The sequence below is a fragment of the Megascapheus bottae genome, chromosome 8, assembly GCF_031878675.1.
Source record: "Megascapheus bottae isolate mThoBot1 chromosome 8, mThoBot2.hap1, whole genome shotgun sequence".
Taxonomy (NCBI): domain Eukaryota; kingdom Metazoa; phylum Chordata; class Mammalia; order Rodentia; family Geomyidae; genus Megascapheus; species Megascapheus bottae.
The window spans coordinates 65,009,844-65,029,516 of NC_143516.1; the positions used below are offsets into that span (position 1 = coordinate 65,009,844).

General features: G+C 39.0%; 1 protein-coding gene across 1 annotated transcript in view; it reads left to right on the forward strand.

Annotated features, from left to right (window-relative positions):
- Nucleotides 1–19,673, forward strand: part of LOC150060068 (uncharacterized) — a 158,475-nt gene that overhangs the window by 37,958 nt on the left and 100,844 nt on the right. Inside the window, exons 4-5 of the mRNA XM_090337777.1 lie at nucleotides 1,406–1,470; nucleotides 1,822–1,865. Of these exons, the coding sequence (XP_090193903.1) occupies nucleotides 1,406–1,470; nucleotides 1,822–1,865 (109 nt within the window). The remainder of the gene's footprint in view (nucleotides 1–1,405; nucleotides 1,471–1,821; nucleotides 1,866–19,673) is intronic.

Below are 19,673 nucleotides of genomic sequence, written 5' to 3' on the forward strand. Positions count from 1 at the left end.
ATCACCAGCTTTTTATTCATTGGGGTGGGAATAAACCTTTTTCATGGGCTGGCTAAACCTCTCAGCCTTCAAAGTAGCTAGGGTTTCAGGTATGAGCCACAGTACCAAACTGAAAAAGTGATATGTTGATAGTACCTGAGCATGATGTATAGTGTTCAGCATAATCTCTAGTACAAAGCCAGAACATCACAACTACTCACTGAAAACCTCCATTGAGGTGTCCAATCTGTGTTGACCACATTCGCTGACCTGTCCTTCCATTAGAACACAGCAATGATATGAGAATCCTTTGTGCTAAAGCAATGTTTGATGACTATCATTGACTTTGTCATGTAGCAAGGAGAATTATAGTCTTCATTAGTGAAAGAACTCTTGTTGGTAACACTATCCTCATTTGTTTGGTGCTATGTTTGTTAGTCAATTAAAAAAAGTAACCAATTCAGGAAGTGATGTCTGTAAGGAAGCCGATGAGATTTAGGATGGGACAAATCAAGTTTACAATTTCAGAATCAGAGCTAATAGCACATCGGGATCAGTCGGGGATTATGACTTTGGTCTTTATCTTTTGGTGTACAATACATGCCAAAAGGGTGAACTCATTGGAAACAATCTGAATATTGAAAGATAGGATTCTATTTAAATTAAGTAGTGTGGATAGTTCTAGAGGCCAAAAAAGATTCCTCTCAGACTTGAGACTTAACTTTGTCAATAGAAGATAATGTGCAATAGATAGGCCTTGACATTCATGACTGAAAATTGCAGAAATTCTAGCAGTATTTTAGTTAACTGAGGTCTTGGCTCCTGGACTATTGTGTTGTATCATTTGCCAAGAATTTGAATTATGGCAATTGATGTAACTGCTATGCTTTAGTTTCTTTTAAAAATTTTAGGGATTATGGAAAAAAATCTCAACAGAAATGGTTAAAACTTTTAAAATATGGCAGATTTTATACAGCAATGTAATGGGAAGTGTAATTTGTAGGCTGTGTACTTCACCTCATGTAGACACTACCTCAGTCAGGGTTTCTTGGTTGATAATAAAATGATATCCCACCACAACTGTCTTGCCAAAAGGGATTATGAAGTTATAATCATTTATGGAATTGTATTGCTGAGTCCTATGTGAACTTATCCTGGGCATGGGCTCTACCTTGCATTGTCAACATTGACCAGGCCTGCTGGGAAGAGAACTGTACTGGGCTGGGGTTGGATCCTGGGCCCTAAGATGACACCCAATGGGGAAGGGAGATTAGAGCTCTTTGCTCCCTCTTTGAGGAAGAGAGGAAAAAGTAAAGGAACTTGCTCAAACTGAGGAAAGGTGCTCTGAAAGCACTAGGTCACCAGAAAACACAACAATTCCTACTCCCAGCCCCTCATCTAAACTGATCTGTTTTGATCTTCACAGATCTCTGGTGAAATTCCATTATAAAGGACTCAGGTCAAGCATGATCTTGCCAAAGCTCTCTACAAGTAAGTAGCTGAGGTAGACTGCAGGCTTAATGTTAGGTTTTGGATATGTAGTGCCTCCTCAAAGGCTCATGTATAGAAGGCTTGACTCCAACTTATGGATCTAGTCATTAGGAGATAACTGTATCTTTAGGGTGTGATTGGATCTAACTTAACATGTAAATTCATACATAGACACATTTAGAACTGGCATGATTGGGAGATTATGGAAAGTATTGGGGGTTGAGCCTCTCTGTTCTCGAAGCTACATTTTTTTTCACTCCTTTCCATCTCTCTTTCTGCTTAATGGCTGTTATGAGACATGTAGTCCTGTTCCATTGTAGCATTTGGCAATGATATTCTGTCTTACCACAGGTCCAGAAATGAGCCTATCCATGTGGACTGAAAGCTCTGAAATGGTGAGTCAAGATAAAGCTTTCCTTCTCTTCAATTGTTGGTATCAAGTGTTTTACAGTGATGCAAAGTGAAATAGCTCAGTGGTTAGCTAAGTGGACCAATTATAAGTGTAAGGTTTGCTGAAAGGAAACTCCACGCAGTTCAGGAGAAGAGGGTTTATTGCGTGAGGAAAGAGCAGACTCCTGCCACCAAGATGGAGTCGGATGAGCAGGAGGCCTTAGGGCGGGAAGTGAGAAATTATATAGGGGGAGGGGTGTAGACACAGGGGAAGTGGATGTGATCTCAGAGGATGGGGAAATACCTCAGTTTGGACCTCTCACTGCCCCCAGGCATGCCAGTTGCCAGGGTTACAGGTGCTGGGCGGGGATTTCCAGGGTGCAGGGGGAGAGAGCCAAGGGAAGAAGTCATTTTTTCCAGTTGCACCTAACATTCCCGCCTTCTGATAGTTATAAAGGGTCACGGACTCTTTTTGGCTACTTCCTGCTGACAAAGGGTGTCTTCATTGTGGGTAGAAGCAGGGATGCTGTCCGTCCAGAAGGAGCAGTAAGAGTTCCATGGTAGTGAACGTGCATACATGTCCTTGGATGAAATTCAAAAGAAGTCTTAAGAGGCAGGGGTGCCATCTTTTTCAGGGATGCGAGATACCTTGGCATCATAGAAGGGGCAAGAGCAGGAGCCTTTTACATTCTTGACAGAAGAAACCACTGTGGCTGTCCGTTGAGCTGTCCGTTGAGCTGTCCGTTGTGGGAGTGCCAATACTGGGACTTGAACTCAGGGTCACTGGTTTTCCCTACACCTTTTCTACTCAAGGTTGGCATTCTAGCTACATTCCCACTTCCAACATTTTCAAATTATTTGGAAAAAAAAGCCTCTCAGATTTGTTAGCCTAAGCTGATTTTGAACCAGGATCCTCAAATCGTAGCCTTCTGAGTAGCTAGGATTATAGCATGAGCCACTGGTGCCTGGTGGAGTTAAAAAAACATGTATACACATGTATATGTATGTATATATATATATATATATTGCTATTATTTCTGCCAGTCTGAGAATAAAAGAAAGATTTGTTGAGTATGCTTGATAGATTTAAAAACCACAATATTTAATTTTTTGTGCTTCAAGAAGTATTATATAAATACTTAAAGACCTACTCATTGAGTCTATTTTCTGAGTACTCAATAAGGCTATAAACTTCTTCAGAAAATGACCCAGGGTTCTGTTGATGCATAAATTGATCTGACCACTAAACACACGTGCGTGCATGTGTTTATCCTGGGGCTTGAATTCAGGACCTATCTAAGTGCTGTCTCTTAGGTATTTTTGATCAAAGCTGATACTCTGCCACTTGAACCACAGCTCCACTTTGAGCTTTATGGTGGTTAATTGAAGATAAGGGTTTCATAGACTTTCCTGTCTGGACTGGCTTTGTATCTCATTCCTCAGATCTCAGCCTCCTGAGTAGCTAGGATTACAGGGGTGAGTCACTGCCACCTGGCTTAAATCTCAAAGTTTTAAGGGATTGCTATGCCAGTCATGACCATTGTTTTTTTTCCAGGTATCCGAGGAAACTTGAGCTATAGAAAGGCCACTGGCCTTGGAAAAAAAGAGTTTTGTTCCCTCTTTTGCCCACCTTAGTAGCCGTGGGAACCTGAGTGAAGCTGGTCCCCAGCAGCCTGGGCTCCTTGTCTGGAACAGGATAAGTGATGCTCATATGCTCTCTTTCATGGGAATTGTAGATTAGTCATGTCAGTGCTTGTAAAATGGCAGTCCACTATGCGAATCAGAGGAATCATTATGAGGCCTGACAGTTCAACTGCTGTTTACAAAGAAGGAAATATTCTTTTATTTATAATAGTGTTTTCCTAACCCAGTTTCTAAACTGCTGCTGCTACCAAGACCCAAAGATTTCTATTACCAAAACAAGATAAACAGAATGACATCCAAACTATATATGCAGTAGATGGTTGGTGAATGTTCTTTTGGCACGGAATGTTCCAAAGCCAACACAGCACTATATTGGATCATTTGTCATAGCTTTCCTTGGTCTTTTGATGGATGAAGGAAAGCAAGATTTGACTTTCAGCATTTCCTTCAGGGGAAAGTTCATATTGGTTTTCTAGTTTTGAAATAAGACTAAATTCTAGAAGAAAGGATCTAAGAACGAAGTTACTAAAATTAAGAGGGGAGAAGTAATTTCCTATTACTAATATTAAATAGCACCTTTTGAACTTTACTATATATGAGGTACTTTTCCAAAGACTATCTAATTTCTTTGCCACCTGGTAGAAAGATGCTTACCCTGCATACAAATGAGGGAATTGAGGCTGGCAGGTGTTCAAGAGCTTGCCCAAGGTCAAACAGATGTTCACTAGCTTTTCAAGGTCAAAGTAAGAAGGGGAGCTGTGGTATAACCCAGCCAGTCTGAGCCTAAAGCCATCCCTCTTACCCACTTTGCTAGATTCCAGAAAGCACATACAAACGACTACACACCACAGCACAAGGGACAGTCATGCAGTGTCTGGCCAAAAAAGTGAAGACTTTTTGGTATTTCTGGTATATCTGCAGATTGACATCAGAGTTTTCATGCTAGGTATGATTCAGGGAAGTTGATGGGGAGCAGAGTAGGCTTTTGGAGTATGGAGAAAAACGTCACAGACGACAGAAAAGTCTTTGTATATTTGGTTTGTGACAAATGTAATTTTATTTTATTTTTTGTCATTACTTGCTCAGCAACTGTTATTCCAGGCCTTACAACCACATTTTATTTGCAAAAATATTCCATGGATTGGGAAAGGATTCTTCTAAGGAAATCCATGCCATGTCTGCATCATAATACACAGTTCTTTCACATTTCACTGGGAGACCAAGCCAGAAGGAATCATTCAGAAAGCTGGAAACAAAGAAGAATTTGTCTTTGATGTACTGTGCCTTGAGTACCTGGCAGTTCATCTGTGTGGCCCCACTGACAGAAATGAAGATGAACTTATGGCCTGTGGAATACCATATGGCATCTCTTGGTTTTCTGACGAAGGCAAAAGCACTGCTTTGCCTGAACTTTGCTGTGATGGAAAGCAGAAGGGGTCCTTTCCAAAAAAATACTCTGAAATGGTGAGAAATCATTGTAGCGATGCTATAAAAATTTCCTTAGCATTCTCCTGGGATAGAGTGCTGAAGCTCAGAGGAAAGAAAAAGCAGACTAATGGAGTTTTCTTGTTCACCTCTTAGGATAGCTAAGAGGTGACAGAGCTCTTGACAGAGCCATCTGATTTGGGAGCCATTTCTTTCCTTTTGGCCATCTCCCTTGCGTCCTTCTTTGTACTTTTATCTCACACACATCTTTCTTTTTCTTTTATGAAATTAAAAAGGAATGGATCATGTCATTTTCTGTTAACCTTTCTGTTAAAAAAAGAGTCTCAATAGTGTTAAACTATCTGTGAAACATTTTGCCTAATAATTTCTATTCAAAATGAACATTAGGTAATAATTTACATGTTTAACATATTAAGTTAACCATCGTATTGCCTGCTGATAATCCTAGCACTCAGAAGGCAGAAGACTGAGTGTTTGAGGCCAGCTTGGGTTAAGTAACAAGATTCTGTTTCAAAATAACAAATGAGAATTTAATACCTGGTTGTCCACTGGGATAAGGAGCCTAAGAGAATGGTCAGGGTTCTATGTCTGCCCATGAAAGCCACCAGAACTGTCACTTCATTCTTCCTGGTCTATACCACAATAAATAGAAAAGTGTTCTGCACAGACTCACTACTTTTTTGCCCATTTCTGTTCTCAGGTCCTGCAATCCATCTTTATCACTCTCTAGATCTTTCTAAAAGGCCTCTCTAAAAGGCCTCATGGCTAAACAGTATTTTCTCTCAACTTCTCAGCTCCCTTTAGCATTTCCTGACATCAGTGACCTTGAAAGTTGTCTCCTGTTCTAATTTTTCATTTCTTACAGCCCAGTACTTCTTTGTCTCCCTCTGCACTGGCAGAAGCCCCCCCCCCAGGTTATAGGTGGAGGTTTCCTTGTGTACCTCTATCAGATGAAGGGAATATGCAAAAATGAGGGCCTGGATATATGTTCTCAGGAAACTTCAGGGTCTCCCAGCCCCCCTATAATTCATGGAGGCCACTGAAGGGCAGCTCCTGCTGTAGTTTTGGGGCTCTCACTGTAGCTTGTATATAGACTTCTGGAGTACTGGTGAAAATGAAGCTGAGGACCTTCCTAAATGTTCAGGAGGTGGCAGAAACATCTCGTCTTTCATCCGGGGAGGTTTTATACAAGCTTGATTCCTAATAGAGTAATTGATGTGGTCTGCCCAGTCCCCATCTTACAAGGCTATGGAGGAGTAAAGAGAGACTTTGTCTATCCTTGCAAATAGTCGAAAGGAAATTTCATTTAGTTCTATGTTCACTTAAATGATTCTGAGAGAATTACTGCTCTCAGGAAAATTTAAATTATATCATCAGACAGACTGTAAGAAATGTTATACATGTCCCTGTAGTGACAAGAGAATTTTAACACCATTGATTATGAGAATGGAAAAACATCCAATTTTAGCAGAGCAGGGATTTTTGGTTTTTGTAGAAATAGTTCATTTAACTTTCTATTACTTCAGTATAGTACACAATGAAAATATGGGATCTTTGTTTTCAAATTGAGAATTGTTTGCAACTTAAGAATTTCAATGTGGTGGCAGAAAAATCATTAAACCAAGGGTAACTTCATACCAATGAACCTGATCTTGCCTGTGTATTATTAATACTTACCAAAGGTTGAGTGGTGTGAATTGGCCAAGTAGGACTTTGTACCAGTTCTGGGTGTATCAGTACTGACACAAGTGAAATGATAAGGAAGAAAAGTCACATTAAAGAGCAGTGTATGTAGATCATGTCTCTCAGCATACAGCCTTACCATTTGAGTCTTGTTTTCTCTGCTTTGTTATTACTCGTTTTCAAATAGAAGCTCCTTTTACTAACCAATGTGGCTTCACTGATATCAAGATAATTGCTCAGGGACTCTGCTTCCCAGAATTTATAGGAAATTGAGGTAAGGATCTGGGTTATGCATATGCTTATTTATTTTCTTCTTACATAAAGTCAAGGAATACATGTCAATTTAATATTTTTTATTATAACAGTAGTTAGATTGTGCTCAGTATATTATTTGGAATTTCACTATGGTTTTTACAGATTCCTGACACACCAGTTTTCTCAAATTATAGCTTTATATTACTCAATAAAGGAACACTACACTTCTTTATTTCTTACAGAAACATCTACCATTTAGAAACAGGCACAATGGTCTTTGAGTTCATATGCTTGCTGTGTCCCAGTGTTAAAAGGAAGATTCCTTAAGCACCTCATTTTGGGAGAATTTAAAAAACGGAATGAAGAGAGTGCAGTCATAATAGTCAAGATATGTATGTGAAAATGGAGCTAGAAAAAACAAAGGGCAAAGTGGTTTGGGAGAGGTAGAAGAAAAGGATGAATGGGTAACACTGATAAGGATGTAGTACTCAAAACCTGATATGCCAAATGGAAACCCATTTGTACAACCACTTCAAGTTAATAAAATTAAAACATAAATGGGTTTTTATTATACAGGTTCAACATCAAAGGGGAAGAAGCTGTAATGTTTCTACTCATTAACCAGCATATCTAAATATCTTTGGCTACCAACCATGGCACAAAGGCATTCAACCATGTGATCTGATTTACTTATGAGTGCATTCTCATATGCACATGAAAACTCATTACATAGATGGAAGCACGAAGTTTACAAAATGATACTTTTATATGTAATGCTTTCAAAGACTTATGACTTTTTTATAGATATGCATGGCATATGAAATTATTTTAAACCATGTTAGTCAGACTCATTAACTTGTTTCTGACTATGGAAGCAACTGTGGATTGTGATGCACCATCTAGAAAATAGTCCTTTTGACTGGAGTTGCTCATACCTTGGGGTTCTTAGACATAAACTGTGCCTGTGCTAAAGCACAGTTTATGGACTTGTTTTTCAGGACACAGTGTTCTTAGGTTTTATCAGGCTTGTGGTAATTGATCTGAAAGTACCTTCAGATTCATCAATCTTATCTTCAAACTTTTATTTCTCTCCTATTCTGTTTTTAGTGGAGTTGCGTTCTTTCTCCCATCCCCTAATATACTGCAATCAAATGTATTGTTAGAAAGCTTCATGGACAAGAGGATAATATTTTTAAATTTTACTACATGATAGTAGTAAAAATAAAGTAACAACTATATTTAATATAAAACTTATTCTTTGATGAGAGCTTTAATCATTTTTTCTGGACTTCCACGGAAAATGCCACAAAGCAGATGTCTTTTATCCTCATGTTTTCATATATAGAATCTGAGATTGAGATAGTGAAAGTAATTTTCCCACACTCTCACAGAGTAGTAAAGACATGTAACACTGATTTATGAAACTTGAAGCAAACAAACTTCTACTGCCCTGTACCGAGCAGAATCTTTATGGATATTCTTCCCTCCCTCCCTCCCTCCCTCCTTCTCTTTCTCTTTTCTTTATTCTTTCTTGTAGAGCCAGAGATCTAGGCAAGGGAAGAGGTAATTTAGTTGTGCATGTTAATATACTGAACAAAGGTACCACACTCAGTCTAGGAACTGGCTGCATTTCTTTCATTCCTGAGGGGGTAGTTGTTCACTTCAGTAGGTTCAAGCTCAAGGCCTCAGGCTTTGATACATTTCTGAATCTAAGAATGCAAGTACACAGGTGCAGTTCATAGATGCAGTTTCCTATTTCTCTAAACAGACCTGCTCTTAGACAAAATAGAGCTTTCCAGAGTGTCTCTGTAATCTGCTTTTCCTATAGAATAGATACTCCTGAAGTAAGAAAAGGTGAATTAGATATTAGTAAAAATTGAATTTGATGTTAGGGCAAAATAGCTTAATTTATTGTGCTTTAAAGGTGTGATCCCAGCCTGGTGTGGAGGCTCAAGCCTGTAATCCTAGCTACTCAGGAGGCTGAGATCTGAAAATCCCAACCAGCCGAGGCACAAAGAGACTGAGACTCTTAACTCAGGGAAGTGGGGGTTGGCTCAAGGGTAGAATGGGAGCCTTGAGCTGAAGAGCTCAGGACAGTGCCATAACTCCCCTCTCCCCCAAAAAAGGTGTGATCCGTGTGTGTGTGTGTGTGTGTGTGTGTGTGTGTGTGTGTGTGTGTTTACTGGTATTGGTGCTCAAACTCAGGGCCTGGACACTATCCCTTAGCTTTTTTGCTTAACTTTGATGTTCTACCCCTTGAATCATTGTTCTATGTCTGGTTTTTTTGGTGGTTAATTGGAGATAAGAGTCTCATGCAGTTTTCTGCTTGGTGTAATTCTGAACCATGATCCTGGGCTCTCAGTCTCCTGAGTAGCTACAATGATAAGTTTGAGCTACCAGTGTGTACCACTGATGCATTTTGAATGCTAGGTACTCTTCTAAGCTGACTTAGGGATGGGAATCAGCATCATTCCAATATTGGGAAGCCAAGGGGAAGGGATATTAACAAATCTGCTCAAAGGTACATGAACTCTAAGGAGTAGGTGTAGGCCCCTGTGTTCCAACCTCTAAGCTACATATCCTTTTATCTATGGGATTCTACCTGAGTTATCAGCTAGTTTTCATCTGGCATAGAATTTAAATTTGTTGCCATGATTGGTCAATTTTTTAAAATTGTTGGGATAATGTGTAGAGGGGTTACAGTTACATTCATCATGTAGTAGGAAAAATATTAAGAAAAATAATAAAAGAGCAAATTAAACTTATTGAGGATTTCTTCAGTCTCTGCAAAACATAAGCTCACTTAAGCACTGATGTTCTGTACTTGATTAACTTAAAAATGGAATCGAAAATTTATGACTGTGGTGCTTTTTAAATTTTTATAGTTCTTTGAAATTCATACCCCCTCTCGTGTTTTTGTCCCCATTTCCCTCCCCCAGCCCCTCTCAATCATCATCCCCCCTTCCCTTTCCTAATTTTAAATAAACATGTTTATATAATATACCAGGTAACAAAGTCAGATACAGTAACAATATGAGATTAACCATGAGGGCAAAAAAAAGAGAAGGGAAATAACATTGTACATTATGAACAACAATCATTTAAGTTGATTATTTAGTCATGGTGATGCCATGCAATAATCATTCCTCCCAAGGCACACTACTCTTCCAGAAATATATTGAGACTTCATGCCATAGCATAAACAGTTCCCAGTGAAGATTTTCTATGCTTTCTCCCTTGAGGCTTCTCACAGAGAAATGCCGGCTAACAGAGTTTTTAAAATGTTAATTCAGCTAAAATCCAAAGCCAAAACGAAAGAGGTCCAGGTAAGAGTTGACAAGCAAGACTACCTAGTGAAAGGCTGCATTGTCATTAGCCAATTGAGAGAAACCTCTTATTTTCCAAAGTTTCCATTTCTCACAAATCTACCTTCAAGGAGAGAGGGGGGAGGGAGGGAGGGAAGGAGGGAGGGAGGGAGGGAAGGAGAGAGAGAAAGAGAGAGAGAGAGAGAGAGAGAGAGAGAGAGAGAGAGAGAGAGAGAGAGAGAGAGAGAGAGAGGTACAGAGAGGCAGACAGAAACAGAGAGGGACAAGAGAGAGATGGGAATCCAGGTATTAGAAGTAATTTAAAACAACTTTTATTTTTTTATATTTTTTATTGTAATTAATAAAAGGGTTACATGATATTTGCCAGACAGAAGGTGCATTAATTCACATACATTGATACCCTTTCACATGTCTTGGTACCCATTACCCTCCCCCGTCTTGGTTTTCCCCCCTTCCCTATCAAGTTTCAGATAATCAAATAAAAATAAATTCAATATATCAGATAACAAAGTGAGATACTGTAACAATATGAGATACCCAAGGGACAGAAAAGGAGATGAGAGATAACATAGTACATTAAGGACAACAATCATTCGTTATATGGCTTTTCTTTCAATATCCTGGAGGTCCTTTCAATTAGCTTCATACTATATGGCCTTATGTATCAAGGTTTTGCTCTATTGCAAATCTCTGCTAGTAGAGCCCAAGGTTTCTACTGATTATGACAAATGAGGGAAACCATTGAGCCTATGTTCCTTTGAGTCTGGCGTACTTCACTTAATATGATCTTTTCTAAGTCTTTGCATTTCCTAACAAATGGGTCGATGTCGTTTTTTCTGACAGCAGCATAGAATTCCATTGTGTACAAATACCACAACTTGTTGATCCACTCATCAACTGAGGGACATCTAGGTTGGTTCCATATCTTTGCTATGGTAAATAGTGCTTCAATGAACATTGTTGTGCTGGTGGATTTAGTATGTCTTTGTTTCTGAATGATTGGGTTAATGCCAAGTAGTGGAATTGCTGGGTCATAGGGGAGTTCTATGTTTAGCCTTTTGAGGCATTGCCATACTGCTTTCCATAGTGGTTGAAAGAGTTTGCACTCCCACCAACAGTGTAGTAATGATCAATCCTGTACACACACCCACACCAGCATCTGTTGTTATTCGTTTTCCTAATCCTGGCCATTCTAACTGGAGTGAGGTGGAATCTTAGAGTTGTTTTGATTTGCATTTCTTTTATGACCAGAGATGTTGAGCATTTCTTCATGTGTCTATAAGCCATTCTTATTTCATCTACAGAGAAAACTCTCTTTAAATCTTTGGCCCATCTTTTAATGGGATAGTTGTTTCTTTGGAGATTAGTTTTGGAGTAATTCAAAATTTTGAGCTGTTGATATATTTTAGATATGAGGCCTTTGTCCATTGTATGGTTTATGAAGATCTTCTCCCATTCTGTAGGCTTCCTAACTAATTTACTAGCTATGTCCTTTGCCATACAGAAGCTCTGCAGTTTAATGCCGTCCCACTTATCCAGCCTTTCTCTGATTTGTTGTGTTTCTGGGTCCTTATTAAGAAAGTTTCAACTGTTACCAAGGAGACCTAGTGTATTTCCTATTCATTTTTGTAGAGTTTTCTGTATATCTACTTTTGCCTCGAGGTCTTAGATCCATTTGGAGTTAATCCTAGTGCAGGGTGACAAAGAAGGATCCAACTTTAGTTTTCTGCAGGTGTTTAATCAGTTCTGATGACACCAATTGTTGAGGAGGCCGTCTTTCTTCCGTTCCATTTTTTTTTTGCTCCCTTATCAAAGATTAGGGACCATAGGTCAGTGAGTTAATATCTGGGTCCTCAGTTTTTTTTCCATTGGTCTTCAGGCCTGTTCTTGTGCTGATACCAAGCTGTTTTTATCACTATAGCTCTGTAATAGAGTCTTAAGGTTGCTATTGAAATTCCTCTTGTGCTGTTCTACTGAGAATTGTTTTTTTCATACTGGACCATGTATTAGTCAATATGGAATTCTGGATTGCCTCTTCTATTTCTTCAAAGAATGACATTGGGATATTGATGGGTATTGCATTGAATTTGTAGATAGCCCTTGGCAAGATTGCCATTTTCATGATATTAATTCTTCCAATCCAGGAGCAAGGGAGGCTTTTCCATTTCCTTAGTTCTGCTTTAATTTTTCTCAGGGTTTTAAAGTTTTCATCAAAAAAGTCCTTTACATTCTTAGTTAAGTTAATGTCTAGGTACTTTATTTTCATTGAGGCTATTGCAAAAGGAGTTGCTTTCCTGATTGTTGCCTCATTCCTCTTATTGTTTGCATATAGGAAAGCAGTTGATTTTTGAGGGTTAATTTTATACCCTGCTAACTTGCCAAAGTTTTGAATCAGCTCCAGCCACTTGGGAGAAGAGTTTATAGGGTTCTTTAAATACAGAATCATGTCATCTGCAAAGAGGGAGAGTTTCACTTCCTCTTTCCCTATTTGGATCCCCTTTATGTTTGCTTCTAGCCTTATTGCTCTGGCTAGGAATTCTAATACTATGTTAGAGGAGTGGAGAGAGTGGGAATCCTTGTCTCAGTCCTGATTTTAGAGGTAACGGCTTTAGATTTTCTCCATTAAGTATAGTGCCAGGTGTGGATTTGCCATACACAGCCTTTATACTGAGGAATATTCCATGGATTCCTAGTTTCTCCAGAGCTTTTAGCATAAAGGGTTGTTGGATCTTGTCAAATGCCTTTTCTGCATCTATTGAGACAATCTTGTGATTCTTGTCCTTGCTCCTGTTGACCTTTTGAATTATATTAATTGACTTGTGTATGTTGAACCAGCTTTGCGTCCCTGTGATGAAAGCTGTTTGATTGTAATGTAAAATTTTTTTGGGTGAGTTGCTGAAGACAGTTGGCCAATATTTTGTTGAGAAGTTTTGCATCAATATTCATCAAAGAAATGGGCTCTTTCTTTGGTGAGTCTCTGTCTGGTTTTGGGATGTGGGTCATGGTGGCTTCGTATAATGAGTTTGGCAAAGAACCTTCGTTTTCAATTTTGTTGAAGAGATTGAGCATTATTGGTGTGAGCTCTACATTGAAGACCTTATAGAATTCAGCTGTAAATCCATTGGCCCTGGGCTTTTCTCGGTTGGAAAGTCTCTTATTGTCATTTCTATTTCAGTGCTTGAAATAGGTCTATTTAGTTGGATTAGGTCCCCTTGGTTCAGTGTGTGTATGTTAATATTGGCTAGAAATTCATCCATTTCTCCTAGATTCTCAAATTTGTTTGCATGAAGGTTTGAAATGTATTCCCTCATGATGCTCTGGAATTTGGTAATTTCTATCATGATATTACCTTCTCATCTGTGATTTTGTTTATTTGGGTGTGCTCCCTTCTTATTTTTGGTAAGATTTGCTAAGGGTCTGTCAATTTTGTTAATTTTTTCAAAGAATCATCTCCTTGTTTTGTTGATTCTTTCTATAGTTTTTTTGGATTCCAATTCATTTATTTCTGGTTTGATTTTAATAATTTGCTTCCTTCTACTGGGATTAGGGTTGGTTTGTTGCTCTTTTTCTAAGAGGTATGGTGTGACATTAAATTGTTGGTTTGCAATTTTTCAATATGTTAATGTAAGCACTCAGAGCTATAAATTTTCCTTGAGTACTGCCTTTTTGTGTTCCTAAGGAGATGGTATTTTGTTAAATTTCATGAACTGTTGAATTTCTGTTCTGATTTCCTCGATGATCTGTTTGTGATTCAACAATATGTTGTTCAGTCTTTGTGAGTTACAGGGTTTTTGTTGGTGGAGATTGGTGTTCAATTCCAATTTGATGCCCATGTGGTCTGAGAGCATGCAGGGAATAATTTCAGTGTTTCTTAATCTGCACAGGTTTGTTTTATGCCCTAAAATGTGCTCTATTTGGAAAATGTTCCATGTGCTGCTAAAAAAAACGTATATGGTGATGTTGCTGGGTGGAATAATCTGCAGATGTCTGTTAGATCTAGTTGGTCTATACAGTTGTTCATTTCTGAGTTTTCTCTGTTGAGTTTTTGCCTGGTTGTTCTGTCCAGAGGTTAGAGTGGTATGTTACAGTCACCAGCAATCACTGTGGTTCGATTGATGTGTGGTTTTAGTGAAAGTAAAGTTTGCCTAATGAAGTTCGTTGCACCGGGCTTTGGTTTGTAGATATTTAGTATGGTTATGTCCTTCTGGAGGAGAGATCCCTTTATTAGTATGTAATAAACTTCTTTGTCTTTTCTCACTAATTTTAGTTTGAAGTCTATTTTATCTGATATGAGGATGGCAATTCAAGCCTGTTTATGGGTGCTGTTAGCTTGTTAAATTTTATTCCAACTTCTCAGTTTCAAAATACATTTGTTTTGGGGGGCCAATATGTGTCTCTTGAAGACAGCAGAATGATGGATCTTGCTTATTTTTTTTTCTTGAACGCATTTTACTTCAGATTGAAAACTGGACAGTGTCCACACTGTTTGTCACAAAGATACAAAGTATTCACAAATACAATGCTGGTCACAGAGGAAATGTATACACACTTCAAGTTCTCCTTCATGCTTTTTCTTTTAGAAAGGTACTGTTTACCAAAAGGAAACTTCAGCAGTACAGGAAAAACTATTTTCCCAATAAATTTACGAAAACTTAAGATTCGCAATGGAATCAAGATTACCTTCCCGCTACCACTGCCACAATATAATCACATGCTTATTGGAACACTAATAGTTGCACCCTAAGAGTACATTTACTTTCAACAATGAGGATGATTCTTTAAAAACAAACCAGTGTGGTAAATGTAACATGGAGCTCTGTGAGTAATAGGTGTCTGAAGTAGGCAGCTAATACTGGATTTAATATTATTTTATAAATAATTGTTCCCTTAGCAGTAAACATAAGTCTATGCATTCACAATAATTCTATAAAATAAATACTGTGATTATGCAAAACTTTATGACAAACTAGTTTCAAAAAAACCCCAAAAGCTTCAACATCTTAATAAAAATTCTGATTAGAATAAAATGTGACTCTAAAACATTGTCAAAATAATATCACATTTGGACCTTGCTTTTTGATCCAACTATACAGTCTGTGCTGTTTAATTGGAGAGTTAAATCCATTGATATTGAGAGTTAGGATTGAAAAATATTTACTAGTTCCTGCCATTTTTAAAAGCTTTCTTTAAGGCCTGTTCTTGGGATAATTAGCTGGTATGATTTGGGGGTGCCATTTCTTTTTCAGTATCACGTTTGTGTTGGTTTCCATGTGTAGAACATCTTTCAGAATTTTCTGTAATGCTGGTTTGGTTGCTATGTAATGTTACAACTTTTCCTTAGAATGGAAAGTTTTTATTGTTCCCTTAGTTATGAATGAGAGCTTAGCTGGGTAGAGTATTCTTGGTTGGTAGTTATTTGTCTTAAGGGCATGACATATATCTTTCAAATCTCTTCTTGCTTGCATGGTCTCTGCTGAGAAATCTGTGGTTATTCTGTTTGGTTTTCCTTTGTAGGTGATGTCCCCTTCTCCCTGGCAGCTTTTAGGATCCTTTCTTTGTTCTCTATTGATCCTGTATGGATTATAATGTGGCAGTGGGATGTCCTTTTCTGGTCAGGTCTGTTTGGGGTTCTAAAAGCTTCTTGTATTGGATGAACCTGCCCTTCTGGGTATTTCAGAAGCTCTCTGAGATGATTCCCTGAAGTATATTTTCAATTCCATTGACCTCTTTCTCCAGGCCCTCCTCAATACCATTTAGCCTTAAAGTAGGCTTCCTAATTGTATCTTGGCACTCCTGAAGAATTCTCTCATATTTCCTAGATTTGGTTTGACTCATTTTCTGTACTTGATAACAACTAGATTATCTTGGACCCTGGAGATTCTCTTTTCTGCATTGTCTAACCTGCTACCAATACTTTCTACTTTGTTCTTCATCTCCTTCCCTTCCAATTGCTCATTTTTGATGCCTTGCATCTCTTGTGTATGGACTTCTTTAACTCCTTGATTTCCACTTGAGTGGTCTCTTTGAAGTCTTTTATCTCAGCAGCTTTACTCTCATTGGACATTTCTTGCAATTCGGTCAGGTTTTTGTTTGTGGAATCTATGAATTCATACATTTTTCTTTGTCTAACTCCCTCACGTGCACATAAATCTTTTATTATGACTTCCTTTTTGGCTTCCTCATGTTCACATATCTCCTTCTTTATAGTTTCCTCTCATTTAGATATGGCTTCCTCTCGTTCATGTATCTCTTTCTGTATGTTTTCAAACTTTTCATTAATCATGTTTATCGATGCATTTGTGTAGCATTTAGAGGACTCTCCTCTAGTTTTGCCATTCACTGCTCCATTGCCTGTTTATATTAGGTGGGAGTTGCTGTTCCTTGATTTGCCATTTTTCTTGAGTTTCTTGTTAAATTCCTGGGTTTTCTGGTTTCGTGAAGCTGGCAGGTCTGTGCCACAGCTAGGTGATGACTCTGGGATTGAGCAGGCTCTGTCTGGCTCTGTCTGTGACCGACAGGTCTGTGCTGCCGAGAAGTGGTATCTGCTCAGGTTCCAGAGGGAGGCTTTGTCTCTTCAGTAGCTTCGAGCAGCTGGCTTGGCTCCATGCTGTCTTTTTGCGCCAGCTCTCTGCCTTTTTCCTCTTCTGAGATCTCTGTGGTGCTAAAGCTTATTTTGGATTGTTCTTTGGGTATAAAGTTTCTGCTACGATGCTAGAATTGGTATCTTGGCAAGAGCTCAGAAAGACTCACATTGAACTGCCGCCATCTTCTGCCGATCTCGACCTGAGACTTTTATCTCCAATTGACCACTAGAAAATGCAAAGTGGGGCTTGGCTCAAGGGTAGGAAGATAGCCTTGAGGTGAAGAGCTCAGGGACAGTGCACAGGCTGAGTACAAGCCCCATAACCCAGAAAAGAAAAAAAAAGATTAGGTGGCCATAGATTTGTGGGTTGATTTTTGGGTCTTCAGTTCTATTCCATTGGTCCTCAGGCCTGTTCTTGTGCCAGTACCAAGCTGTTTTGGTTCTTATAGCTTTGTAATAATAGCTAGAGTTTGGTATTGAAATTCCTCCTGTGCTGATCTTTCTGCTAAGGATTGTTTTTGCTATAATGGGTCTTTTATTACTCCATATGAAATTTTGGATTGCTTCTTCTATTTCCTTAAAGAACAACATTGGGATATTGATGGGTATTGCACTGGATTTGTAGATATCCCTTGGCTGAATTGCCATTTTAACGATGTTAATTCTTCCAATCCACAAGCATGGGAGGTTTTTCCACTTCATCAGTTCTGCTTTAATTTCCTTTTTTTGTGTGAAAAGAAACATTTTTATTATTCTAATAATGATGATGTACAGAGGAGTTACAGTTACATAAGTCAGGTCAGGTATGCATTTCTTTTTAGACAATGTCATCCTTTCCCTCCCTCCCAATTTATTCTTCAAAAATATAATTTCGTTGTAAAGATGATGTACAGAGGGGTAACAGTTACATAAGTCAGGTGATGAGTACATTTCTTGTCAAAAAATGTTGCCCCCTCCCTCATGTTCTCTGCATGTCTTGAGTTTCACAAGTTTTCCTGTGCTGTCAGGGCCATAACTGTGGCTCATATTTGGCTGTAACTAGAATATCTCTCCCAGGGATTCTAGTGTGGAAGTATTCCCAGGGTCAGTCCCTGGGGTGAAGAATTAGCAGGGTGGAAACTTAATCTGAACATCTGTTTAGGGATGGAGACTTAGGGAGGTGATTCAATTCAATGAGGTTCTCAGTGCAGATCCAACATGACTGAACTGCTAGGAGCCTTCTAGGTGGGGGAGAGACTAGAAGGTACACACAAACATGCACAATCACCATTTCTATCTATGAGGCCTCTGACACTATGAAGGATATCACCAGATATAGCCCCAGGCCTGTAAGCACCTCCCTAAATGTCTGTTTGAGCATATTCCAAGTATATTGTATGCATGGATGAAAAGTTATTATTATTATTTTGCAACTTTGGGGCTTGAGCTCTGGTTATGAGCACTGTCCTGGGACTTTCTTAAGGCTAGTGCTCTACTACTTGAGCCACAGCACCACTTCTGGCATTTTTCTATGTATGTGGTACCTAGGAATTGAACCCGGCCTTCGTGCATGCTAGGTGAGCACTCTACCACAAGGCCAAACTCCCAGCCGAAAGGTTGTTTTTTTTTTAAACCCACTTTAAAATGGTAAAAAATGTTAAACAGGGCCAGTGTTAATCAGGGTTCAATTCATTACTACTACATACAGAGAAAAGCTGAAAGTGACACTGGGACTCATTTGGTAGAGTGCTAGCCTTGAGAAAAGTCCAAGGACAGTGCTCAGGCAATTTTCAAACCCCAGGACAGGAAAAAATGTTAATCAAAGGGATAAAAGGATGTAAGGAGATGAAGAAAGAATAACAGGGGTAAATTAAGTAAGAGTACACTATCTACATGTATGGAAACATCATAGTGAACTGTGAAATCTATTTTCTAATGTATGTTTTTATGAACAAATAATAAGGCTATTAAAAGAGTGTGTGAGGGCTGTGAGGCTGGCCTAGTAGAATGAATACCTGGCTTGCATGAAGACTTGGATTCGATTGCTGGTACCACATCTAGTAAAAGCCAGAATGGGAGATGTGGCTTAAGTTGTGGATCAGTAGCCTTGAGAGAAAGCACACTATAAGCAAAGGAACTCAGCAATATATGAAGAGAAATAACAAACCAACAGTAAAAATTATGGATTGGTACCAAGAAAATTTACTTTAAAAACCCCAAGAACACCAAATACCTCAAGCAAGATGGAGGAGCCCAAGGAGGTGATTCTGGGTGGGAGGTGACTTCAGAAACTGCAGGTGATTGATGTGAAGGCCACAATGAATCAGCCAGGCCTGGAATAGAGAAGGCAGAAGAGGAGCCTTGTCCAGCTTCACAGAAGATCAAAAATGTAAGTGGCTACAGGAATGATGGGTTTACTGGCACTGAAAGCAAATGCTCAGATCAGTTCATTACATATAAAGAAAAGCTCACTGAATTCAAGCTCACAGTCCCCTAAGAAACTTCGCTGCTAACACAAGAGCTATGGAATTGACTGTAGCCCAACAACTGATTCTGTCCTTAATTTTCAGGACCAACAGCCATGTATCAAGGCACTCTACGAGGCATGGCCTAGACAAGTGGCAAGGTCAATACTCATGGACACGAGCCCTAGACGTGGGATGTCCCTGAACTCTCCAGATCCTCTGGGAATGAAGGGCATGTTATATGAAGAATATCAGGAACCTCAGAGGCTCCGTGATCAGAATTCTTGTGTCATCAGGACGTCAGTGGCTCCCACATCTGAATTTAAGTGTCAGCAACTATGATTAGAAAATTTGAGCTACTTCAGCATGGACTGAAAACAGGAAGACATTGGACTGGGCAGATAGCTTTTTTCTTAGTGCCACTTCCTAGAA